General features: G+C 35.0%; 1 protein-coding gene across 15 annotated transcripts in view; it reads right to left on the bottom strand.

Moving 5' to 3' along the window:
- Positions 1–13,198, bottom strand: part of DIP2 (disco-interacting protein 2) — a 686,249-nt gene that overhangs the window by 360,886 nt on the left and 312,165 nt on the right. For 3 of the 15 annotated variants that reach the window (XM_069833538.1, XM_069833577.1, XM_069833609.1), the window contains exon 2: positions 7,229–7,309. The exons of the other annotated variants lie outside the window; for them this stretch is intronic. In XM_069833538.1, the coding sequence (XP_069689639.1) occupies positions 7,229–7,309 (81 nt within the window). The remainder of the gene's footprint in view (positions 1–7,228; positions 7,310–13,198) is intronic. 15 annotated transcript variants of the gene reach the window in all.

Below are 13,198 nucleotides of genomic sequence, written 5' to 3'. Positions count from 1 at the left end.
TCCTACACCGTAAAGGTGTATAACCTATGAGGCAGAGAAGTTGCCTAGCAAGTACGGCGTTCATTCTGAAGAGTACGTACCGATACGTACGGTAACGCCGGTAGTGACAGGAATGTGAACTGTTTGGAAATACGTACTGTCGGGATATGGGGAGAGGGTTAAGACGATTACTTACGTATTTGTTGACATTAACTTCGACGGTCAACATGGACACGGAGCATTTGATTTGTGTTGTGGAATGTTACCGTACGCAACCGATGATAACAAATACCCTGCGTACGACTTGCCGGCGCAAAACACAGTTCGAAAGAGGTTATGGTAGCACACAGACCGTACAGACCGCCATCTGTTGCTACGACGTTCAAGTTATACCGTACACGTTCTCAAGTTCAGATTGAAGAACGCCTTAAATAATAGGCAACTTCTCTGACATATAAGCTGAAACTCGCTTCAAATCGGTGACCCAACAACAGTGACTTCATGACACACTTTGAAATGAACATTCAGTATAAACAGAATTGGGGTATAATAATTCACACATATTTCACATACAAGCAAACATTTTCATGGGAACGGATAAAAAAGTAAATGATTTTTCTTCCACAATGCTTATAATGTCAAAACAAGTGCTTATGCAAATTTTGGCCACTCGGCCGCAATTACGAGGACCGTCCAGAAAATAAATTTCCTTGGGGCCGATTACAGAAAGAAAACACAGTGTCATGGAAAGATTTATTGGAACAGATATAATAATTGTTGAGATATTTTTCAACACATTCCTCATCGAAACTGAGACATTTGTCATACAGTGGGATCAACAGAGAGGTGCAGGCAGTTGTCACACTCTGGTTCCGGTCCCAGGCGGCAGACTTCTACGATACAGGCCTAGTTGATCCCATGGTATGACAAATGTCTTGATAGTTCAACAATTTTTGTATTTTCTTTCTGTAAACGGCCTCAGGGTTACTTACTTTCTGGACGGCACTCGTAATTGCGCTCGATTGGCCAAAATTTGCACAAGCACTTGTTTTGCCATTATTAACATGGTGAAAAAAATATAACTTTTTTTATCTGTCCCCATGAGAACGTTTGCTTGTTAAGAGCCTACATCAGGTAGAAACATTACGAAATGTCTCAAGACTTTCCTTTTTCTATGGCGCAATCATCGTCTTTTAATACGCAGCAATGACGCCTTGTGACGATAAAATGAGTTTTTGTTGCTAGAAGGTTATATTGAGAGACAACAGGCACCAATTCACCATGGCGGATATCCGACCACAGTGTCTATGAACTGCAATATTAAATTTTAAACGAGGAGATAAGCATATCCGTTTCTCAAAAATCGATTAATGTAAGTTTATAAGTGCCATATTTTACAAATTTTAGTGTATACTTGAGCATATTTTACACATTTTAAGGGCGAAATTACGTGCATATTAAAGGAGTTCTTAGACAATGAACTTCGTAATCCTAAGGGCTATTCACATTATTCTTGGATGTTCTCCATGGGAGTCTTTAAACCCTTATTTAAACAATTATCCATATTAACTCTTCCTGGTTTATATATAGGCTATTTGAATGTGTAAAATATGTACATTTAAATAATTTTATGTACCAAAGAACTGAAGATATATAAGTACATAATTATAACACAGATTAACTGAAGCATGTGATAGTTTTGTTTTTTCAGGTGTTAAATTTTATAACAAATTACCAAAACACTTAAAAGAAGCTATTAATCTTAGTAATTCTGTTACGATTTTTCTAATTGAAAATAGTTTTTATGCTCGACCATGCCGAAATGTAGTAATCATACACCTGGTAGCAGTTCTTTAATGCATGTCATTAAAGTACACCTATTCATTAAAGTTCTGGTTTTCGATTATTCTCGGATATGCAATCGAAAGAAACTAGCAAAACGTCACGCAGGCTGGAAATCCAATACTGTCGCAGAAGGTTATGTTCTGTTACTATAATAATTAGCGTTAATTGTAAATAATATTAAAATAAATTCAATTTGTCATCTCGTTTTTCAATGTAGAATTCAATTTCAAGGTTATATCAAGTTTAACGAGATTATATCAAGGTCGTCGACATTCGTTTCGGGGAAAAAATCAATACTTTCGCGTCTGCGCACATCTCACAATTTACGAGATTGCACAAGGTCAGTTCCCTTCCCATTCACATAAGAATAACATGAATAGTTATGAATAATTTCAAGTTAGAAATATGGTTGAGCATAAAAAGTTGTATGAAACTTGCCTATAATGGTAATTAAGACGCTCGTATGAAAATTATGAAACTCACTTGCGTTCGTTTCTTAAACATCCTCGCGTCTTAATTACTATCATTATAGGCTCGTTGCATAATGTACTATTATAGCATTGATTAGTTTCTTAATACTTAATGATTGTTTGTGTGATGTAATTCAATAATGACAAAGCATATTATAATTGTATTGTTTAATGGCTAATAAAGATGATGATATTATTATTATTATCATCATCATCATCATCATCATCATCATTATTATTATTATTATTATTATTATTATTATTATTATTATTATTATTAATTATATACATCGAAATGAACTTAGAAGACATTTAAATAATATAACTCTCTGACGAGCGAAACATAACGCAGAAAAAACAGAAACACAGTACATACACGAAGGGTGATCCATTTGCTTCACCCTGACACATTTCCGAAGCATACAGCATTGTTGAAATCCTGTCGCTATCACACTCATATGTGGACAAAAACACTGAAGAGTTACAACTCTTCACCTGTTCCTAGTACTCCACAACAACTGTTAGACTGTAAGAGGGAGCGACAACAGCTCTAAAATGGAGAGCAAACAGGAAAACGAGCTGTGATAAAATATCTGCAGAAAAAGGGCACGAGTCCAACTGAAATCCATCGCATAAGACACTTTAGATCAACGTGTAGTATCATATGCCCAGCTGAATGATGGCGTCGTGAGTTTGAGAGTATTAGAAAAGCCTGTGAACTGTGAAGAACAACATGCACCAGTGACCGTAATCGAGCTCGATAAATTTCATAAAATTCACGATATTAATAATAATAATAATAATAATAATAATAATAGTAGTAGTAGTAGTAGAAACGCGCACGAAAGTGCATCAGATTGTTTCGAGGTGCACTACGGTTCTTCACTATATTCACTCAATGTTTTGTGCGATTTTTGCATGTGACAAAATATCTTTCACATTTCCTATGGCAGAGGTTACACACGCAGTTTTCATTCCCTTGATGGAAATAGGTTTTTTCGCAAGACTTATGGTGGAAGCCATGGACAGCTAGGCGTAATTCCTGGTTGGGTCCCGCTCAACTTTTATCAACCCTGATGTCCGATTCGTAGAATTCTTCGAATATCTCGGCTCTATTCTTCTCCCTCTGTCGGATATGTTCCTTTCCCTGAGGTATAAAATGGCAGTAGCATCTTGGTTTTGATGTTTTCGATAAAAAAAGTTTCTTTCGCCAACTTTTACGCTAATCGTGATGGTGGTGTCTGTGATATATCCAGCGTTACTTTAAGGGGAGAGGATGGTATTTTTTAAAACTTCTTTCCTATTTGGTGTAAAATATTAATTTTTTGTATGTAGAGAGCTCATAGCTGTGGCAACTCAACCAAATAAAAATATTTTGAAAAAAAAAATTATTTGGGGACCCAAATTTGAAAAAAAATATACCCAATGCAGGATTGTACTAAAACCGACATATCTAAAACGTTTTTAAAGATAGATTCACACAAGTTTTTGCAATGTATTTGCAAAAGCATGCTCTACAAACTGTCTGTAACAGAATTTTGATATTAGTCCCTACGTTTGTAAAATAAACAATTACAATTTAATAACAATTTTCTGATTTCCTTTCTTGCAAACAAACGGACGTTTTTTAAAATGAAATCAAATAAAATTCTGTTACAGAGAAACGTTTCCTAATAATCTAAAGAATGTGTTCTAAATTTCATGCATGTATATTTAATAGTTCAGAAATTATATCCATATTTGTCTGGAAATATAGCAAAAAAAAAAAAAAACAAACAAACAAATGAAGTTACTGGAAACCGATAAAAACGGGCGTGTGATTTAAAAATCCATAGCGCAGGAAGTTTAAAAATAACGTCTCAACATCCGATAAGGGCACAAATACTCACAAAATGTTATGCAATGCATTCCACACATATCAAAGGATATTTAAAAGATTTTTTTTTTTTTGAAAATTTAATTTACCGGAAACAACAATAAAAGTGGGCGAGTGATTTAAAAATCCATAACGCAGGAAGTTTAAAAATGGCGACTCAACATCCGATAAGGGAACAAATACCCACAAAATGTTATGCTATGCATTCCACACATATCACAGAGTATTTTAAATTTTTTTTTTCAATTTACTCATTTTTCAACAAAAAATACCATCCTCTCCCCTTAAAAAATCTGGCCCGGGTTCGATTCCCGGCGGGGTCAGAAATTTTCATGTAAAATTTCTACCTCGGGACTAGGAGAGATGGCGGTGCACAACTTCTAATCACTAAATTGTGCACCAATATGCCTGGATTAAATCCCAAATCTCTCCGCAGTGCATATGAAGGGAAGGCATATGTCACTGTTGATAGTGATTTGTACGTGGGATGGGGACGTTAAGCCTGACGGCCCACTTGGTGCTATTCAACAGGAGTAGGCTACATACCGGCACCGGATTTCCCCTTCTCCCTTTCTCGCCATCAACATCTTCACCCATTACCTACACTACACTTACACGAACACTTACACATACATTCACGCAGTAAGTACACTTCATAACTCTTCACAGATACACATCATGCATAACGTGGCCCGCCGAAGTGGTGTGCAACTTGAAAAAGGGTCACAGTTCTGCCATCTATCAGCAGTATGCGGAACCCAAATCACGCAAGTGAAGTGGGTAGGCATTAGATGCATACACATTTCAATCATCTTGTTTTGACGAGTCTACTGTTGCAAGTTCTGGCGTTTTGATTCACAATATTTTGATACAAGATCGACGAATGTGTATCAGGAAAAATGTAGAGGAAACAAAATTATCGTATCATACAGAACAAAATATTTCGACTAACGAATTTTTCCAATTGCCCTAATTCATCGAGCTGCACTATGGCCCTGCGGTCGACTCGGCTTTTCAGAGAAATGAGTACCAGAGAGTTCTTCTTGGAGGTAAATGCGGCGAGCACGTAGGCCACATTCCTATTGTAACTAATGTAGACTGTCTTCAAAGGGGGGGAGTCTTAACCTCCCGTTATCATATGGGCATCTAGGATCTGTAATATGAGTATAGGGGAGAGTCGGGTAGTATCGGACATCGGGTAATATCGGACAGTGCGTTTCTTTCATCTACCACCATACGGTAGTACCTGAATGACATGGTTACGTTTCTCTATGCGACATCACAGACACGTAATCATGTCAATCAGGTACTATCATCGTGTGGTAGATGAAAGAAACTCACTGTCCGATATTACCCGATGTCCGATACTACCCCACTCTCCCCTATTTATTTTACCAGCTGCAAGCAAAGTTATGGTTCAAGTTTTCTGGGACGTAAAAGGAGCAATAATGGTCAATTATTGCTCGGAGGAGCTACAATCACAGGAGCTTATTATGTAAACTTAATATCAAAACAGTCGGAGGAAATGAAAATAAAGTGGAGTGATAAATAGTTAAGCCACTTCTCTAATATCAGGATAACGCAACCGATAATATCCTGTGTTGCTAAAGTCAAAGTCATGATCTGCGTCATGATCTCTACATAACAGATCTAACCCAAGTAGTTCAAGACTGTTCCCAAAACTCAGTGGAAAGGGATTTTCTGTCAATTAAGAAGTGATGGAGTGGTTTGCAGAGATTGGAAAGAACCTTCCTACAGGCACAGACCATAGGGCTGAAATAAATATAGTACGCCTGTGTTGAGAAAGAAGGTAACCAACGAAGAATTTATTAAGGATAAATACGTTGGGTGTCGTGCAAATAGAACACTCATCTTATCAATAAATTACTGAACCAAATAAGAATATCAGATATTTCTGAACTATGTTTCCGGGAAAGGAAATGTCTAAAAATTGCAATATATATGTTCTCATGTTGAGAGCTGTACTAATTACAGAATAAAGTATTACATGAAATATTAAATGTAGGATTGTATTCAAATGCATTTATTTCTGGGTAATAAGTACTCGAGGTAACTGCCTTAATAGTGTACCTAAGAAATTAAATAAAAATAATAATACACGAAAATAACTGCAATGTACAAAGACTTTTAGCATAAAAAAAAACTAAAAAAAAAGTGAACGTATATTATATATCACAGCCCAATCCGGTTAATGGTGGATATTTTAAATTAATAATAATAATAATAATAATAATAATAATAAGAAGAAGAAGAAGAAGAAGAAGAAGAAGAAGAAAGAAAGAATATATGAAATGTATTTAATACATACATTCAGCAATATAAATGTGCGAACTGCACTAATTACAGAATAAAGTATCACATGAATTATTAAATGTTTTATTTGTGTAGGATTATCTTCAAATGCATTCATTTATGAGTAATAAATACTTGAGGTAAGTGCCTTAATTGTGTAAAAAATGAAATAAAAATAATAATACACGAAAATAACTGCAATGTACAACGACCTCTAGCAAATAAACAGTCCAATCCGGTTAATGGTGAATATTTTACATTAATATTAATAATAATAATAATAATAATAATAATAATAATAATAATAATAATGAGAGAATATACGAAATGTGTTTAATACACACATCCAGCAATATACATTAAATTGTCTACAAATTGAGAGAGAAAAATTATTGTAGTAATGAATTAAATAGAACGTGTTGCAACAAACAGCGGAACTTCAGCAAGACTACAAATTAATAAATAGTGAAGACTACATAATGACCCTCAAATCTTCAAATATGCAAGCTTTCTGAAGATAATACAGACTAGGAGAAATTAATAAGCACGGTATAAGGCAAATATTAATTTCGCCTAGGCTGTACTTAATCATCAAATGCAGTAAATTTCGCTAATATTATTTGCTAATATAAATCATAAATAATGGTGTTGATAATAAACAAAGATAATAATAATAATAATAATAATAATAATATATTTATTATCTCGAACTCAGTCGCAACTTACTGAATCTTCAACTACTCACCAGAAAATCTAGAATTCGACTCCTCGGCTGATATTATGAGACTTGTTGTAAACGAAGCAGCTACTACTGGCTTGCACTTACCTAGAAAGAAATAAATATTGTGTTAAAATAATTGTTTCTACGTGATATAAATTTTATTATTACACATTAATTCAAGATACTATTCCAGTAATGAATAGCCACGTATATCTTCCCATATTATCTTTTAACACAACATTACAATAGTACTAGTGACGTAGAAACAGGATGTGTCCGATATATGCTTATAATCTGATTGTGTTATTGGATCCTGGTTTTCGGACCGGCTGGAATGATCCCATGAACCAACGGCGTCAATATGTTCACGGTTGACAGAATCTATCAATAACAAAAATAATATAAATTCGCATTCACTGGAGCAGATCATTCAGGACAATATAGTTTATTAAAACACTGAATAAAGCCACAAACAGGTTTATATATCACATCTTAATTGAGGCCATCAGAACCACAATGATCTAAGTAGCACGGGAGATGCTCTGAGATATTTAACTTTGAAAGTTGGGAGATAGTATATCTTCTTTTAACGTAGTAAACGTCTTGCCCAACATAATGCAAGTACTATAGGTAATGGAGCTCACGTGTATCGCTCTGTCTCTCAGTAGATACAACATTTAAGTATACACCAGTGCACTTTTATCATTTTTCGTAAATTTGTTACTTATATCACTGTGGTCCTAATCGCCTCAATTACAGCACCATTTCTAGCCCAGTGTTTCGATTCCAACAGTATTCTTATACAGGGACATCATTTTATTTTTACCAACATTTCTAATATTAACCTGGCTATACCTTTGGATTAACGGTTGCTATCCCCTTCCACGACTGGAGTTCGATGATACTGCGAAAAATACAAACAAATCACTTTACTAGGTATAGGAGGGAAGAAAAGTAGTTCATCCATTTACGTAAAATAGGAAATATCGCGATTTTCAGTTTGATAATTTTCATTGGGTTTTTGTTTAATCAAAATACAGTACAGTATTAACAATGAATGTTTTCACTGACGAACTGAATTATTCGGACGTATTCATTATGCAGTGTCTATTATACTGTCTACAGCACATTAGCGCACAATATAAATTAAAGTGAAAAATAATCATAATATGGATATTTAAACACTTTTTTTTTAATGTTGGCCGTTCATTTCGATACAGGCTTCAATTCTTTTGTGGTTATTATCGTACTATAGACTATTGTACCCAATTCCAATTACCAGTTTCGTCCTTCGTACTAGTAACTCATGTTGAAATAATTCTGTACCTCTCTATAAAAGAGTAAGTACCTTGCATACTATATATTATATACTTCACTTCTGTCCCATTCGAAAAGATAAAATTACTCATACATGCTATCTAGTGTCCGTCCAAGTGGTTTTGTCGCAGGATAGTAGAAAGGGGGGAAATCACGTGACAGTTAATTACTTAACGAGGCTCTTTTATTTAAGTTATTTTAAACAGTTGTACAATATTACGTAGACGTCCAATTCCTAAGAGAAAATATTTTCAGAAAACAGCTGAGACAGCCCAGCCACTAGTCTTTACAGAGGAGCGAGCAGAAGCAGGTGGGGGAAACCGGGATGCAACGTAGGAAAACGGATGACAGTACCTGTGTGAAAATATGATTTAATATTGAAAGCACTTTGGTCACTGGAAAGTCCACACCTGTGGAGTAACGGTCAGCGCGTCTGGCCGCGAAACCAGGTGGCCCGGGTTCGAATCCCGGTCGGGGCAAGTTACCTGGTTCAGGTTTTTTCCGGGGTTTTCCCTCAACCCAATACGAGCAAATGCTGGGTAACTTTCGGTGCTGGACCCCGGACTCATTTCACCGGCATTATCACCTTCAATTCATTCAGACGCTAAATAACCTAAATGTTGATACAGCGTCGTAAAATAACCCAATAAAAAAAAGTCACTGGAAAACGCGAACATATTTCTGGAACGTACTATACTCACTAACTCAGTAGTTTACTATGACCGTAAAGTGACTCTGACTGCATCCATACGCCGTTTTGGTTCTGTGTGGAGGATGATTGGAAATTCAGAAGTAGAGGGGGTGGGAGTGAAGTACATTCAAAAACTCAGGTACAATAAAAATTGAAGTAAAAATAAAATGATGTCCCTGTACATTCAGCCATCGTCAACTGGCCTGCATACTAGTTCGGAGCGCAGAGACGCTGGCTGAGGAGGTAGTAGTGTGCAGTGTGTCGAGCCAAGCCAACGCATCCCATCACAGAAGTCAACTTTTTAACCATAATTTACAATGTGTTCTTCGATTGTGTTCTACACTAGCATTGACATCTAACATTCACCAGTTAGTAAGGAAAAAACGAATTCAAAAATCCAGGAAAACAAATGCTAATAATCAGCGAAAATAACTTTCATCATTTGTTATTTACATGGTAATAAAATAATTTAGGCCTACTTCAGTCTTGTAACAGGAACGATAATATGTTTCATATGTTATACATAATAACAAATAATTGGTTTTGTGATACATAGTGTCAGATAAAAAATGGATAATTTTATTTTATTGACGACACTTGAACAAAGTAATAGGATGACATGATTTAAATATTAGTAATGGATTCAATTTGTTTAATATTTTGTAACAGTGAAAATGCATTATAGGTCTGTAAGTTCTCAATTAGTTTAATATGAAAAAAGAAAAAGTATTTGCTTTCAAAACCGTTGCAATACATAACGAAAAAGTACAACTTGTTTGTTGTCTTAAACTGAAAAGTGATTTAAAAATCCAGGAAAACCAATGTTAATGAACAGCGAAAATAATTTTTATCATTTGTTATTTACATTGTAATAAAAAATTTACTTCAGTATTGTAACAAAAGAAAATATGTTTCATACTCGTATGTTATACATAATGAGAAATAATTGGTTTTGTTATATATATATATATATATATATATATATATATATATATATATATATAGTGTCAGATAAAAAATGGATAATTTATTTTATTTTATTGACGATACTTGAACAAAGGAACAGGATGACATGATTTAAATATTACTAATGGATTCGATTTGTTTAACATTTTGTAACAGTGAAAATGCATTATAGGTCTGTAAGTTCTCAATTACTTTAATATGAAAAAAATGTATATTACTTTCAAAACCGCGAAAATATATAACGGAAAAATACAACTGGTTTGTCTTAAACAGAAAAGTGATTTACTTATTATACAGTTCGTCTTAAAATAAATTAAGTACATGCTTCTTCCGTATTTATTTTTATTATAATTATTAGAGACTGATTAAAAGGGCTGAACAAGTGAGTGGACGCCACTGCCATCACCCGATTCCTTCCCCCCACCTCCTGCTGCACAGTTGATGTCTAAGGGATAGAACTGAGCTAGCGAGCAAACTGTGCCTGCACCATAGTGCACTGAGATGACGACTCCTGAATATATCATCAGTGTGTAATGTACAGTACATTCCTAAAATAGAATTCTAAGTACTAAGTTAAAATAATAATTCTCAAAATGTGTACGAGCCTAAAACCATTGACATCATCGATTACCACAAATATATAGGGTTGAAGTGAAATAATCTTGCAGATTGAAAGGGTCGCTAGGGTAAATTGAAATGAAAACCTGTATTACGTTTTGTGATTAAATGCACAGTTAATTGAAAAATTACGTTTAAAGTTTCAGCAGTCTGGCAACATCGCCGCAGCTAACTTGTCGTGATACAGATGTAAGAGGTCAACGAACTCGGTAACTCGGTGTGTCTCGCTAGATTAGCTGTTTCTTGGCTCTGTGTTGCAACCAACTCACAGCGACTTGAATTTAGAGGCTTTTAAAAATCAGGTTTACACGAAAACCGTCCACAATATTGAAATACGCCAGAAAGACAAATTATTCTTCATTAGTTTTCGGTAACATGATGTGTCTCGCTAGAACAGCTGTTTTCTGGCGCTACGTTGCAACCAATTCGCAGAGGCTTGAATTTACAGGTCTTTAAAAGTTAAACTTATACGAAAACCGTCCACAATATTGAAATACGCCAGAGGGATAAATTATTCTTTATTAGTTTTCCTATCGATATGAAGAAAAATCACGATCCTACTCGCAATAGTTACCGAATAAGAGGTTGTTAAACATTTGAGAAAAAAAAAATTTTCTGAAAAAACTATTAAATTTCCACCAATATGATATTATAGTGTTTTGTTACATATAACATTACCTATTCGCTCTGAAAATCTGCAAGGCTATTTCACTTCCACCCTGTATAAACACAAAATCAGCATTGCACTCACTATTTTAAATCATCGTACAAAACATATCAATCCTCATTCAACCTGATCGGAATAAAATATAAGTATTTTTCTTCTTTCTCGGAAAGAACACACTGAAGTCCTTCGGTTTCATCTCTCTCCGTGGGAGAGGAGGAGATTAAGTCCTGTTTACCTCTCAGAAAAAGCGAATTAATTCCTTCTGTTTCTTACCTCCCAGAGGGGTAGATTAAAGCCCTGAACTGCGAACTTAAGGCTTATTGTGTATTCCAATCCCTTTGAGAGGGAGGAAGGGGGAATATAAGTAGGCCTACACTTAATCTAGTGGATTTTCATTTCCGGAGATAAAACAAATAAACAAGCAATTATATACAGTGAGCCAAAAAAGGCACAAAATTAGAAATACCCTATTTTCGGAAATGTATAAAATTAATTTATAATGAATACACTGTTGGAAAGAGTAGACTTTAAAGATAAGTGGGACTTTTTATTATGTTTTTTGAGGTTCAATTAAAATCTTATAGAGGTGAATACACAATGATGCGAAAAATGTAGTTTTTTGACGACAATTTATTATACATCTTGATTACACAACTTTAAACACTGTATCACTTCGGAATATGTATGGTAAGACTTTCCTGTGTTAAATTTCAACGTACCTCGTTAACATGTTTCGACCTATTTATGGGTCATCTTCAGAACTGGTCGTTGTTGGTCTTGGCGCCACTTGTTCTGTTTCCTGTGAGGGTGTGTTCCTGTGGTATAGTGTAGAGTCAAAGAGTATGTGTGTTTTGAAGTTGAGTTGTGTGTTGAGAATTTCGTTAGGGTGTGTTTTTGTGTGTTTGTATATTTCATATTGTTCTAGTGTGTTTAGTTTCTGGCTTTTTGGTTGGAAGTGTAGTATTTCCATGTCTGTGTTGATGTCTCTGTGGATGTGGTTAACATTTGTGATGTGTTCTGCATATGTGGAGGTGTTTTGTAATTTTGTTATGGCTGTGATGTGTTCTTTGTAACGTGTTTGAAACGATCTGCCTGTCACACTAACATACGAAAATAAAAACACACACAAAATTGCAACCTCACCCAAGAAATTAAATTACAACATCGCATACAGGACAAATAACACTCTACAAAAACATCTCAACACACAAACAACACAAACAAACAAATACGATCACACAGGCGTATACAAACTCAAATGTAAAACCTGCAACTACTTCTACATAGGACAGACAGGCAGATCGTTTCAAACACGTTACAAAGAACACATCACAGCCATAACAAAATTACAAAACACCTCCACATATGCAGAACACAACACAAATGCTAACTACACCCACAGAGACAACAAAACAGACATGGAAATACTACACATCCAACCAAAAAGCTAGAAACTAAATACACTAGAACAATATGAAATATACAAACACACAAAAACACACCCCAACGAAATTCTCAACACACAACTCAACTTCAAAACACAGACACTCTTTGACTCTACACTATACCACAGGAACACACCCTCACAGGAAACAGAACAAGTGGCCCCAAGATCAACAACGACCAGTTCTGAAGATGACCCATAAATAGGTCGAAACATGTAAACGAGGTACGTTGAAATTTAACACAGTAAAGTCTTACCGTACATATTCCGAAGACAATTTATTACTTCAAA

The sequence above is a fragment of the Periplaneta americana genome, chromosome 1 (assembly GCF_040183065.1).
Source record: "Periplaneta americana isolate PAMFEO1 chromosome 1, P.americana_PAMFEO1_priV1, whole genome shotgun sequence".
Lineage (NCBI taxonomy): Eukaryota > Metazoa > Arthropoda > Insecta > Blattodea > Blattidae > Periplaneta > Periplaneta americana.
Note: the sequence above shows the minus strand (reverse complement) of the source record. Positions and strands in the feature narration are given on the sequence as shown.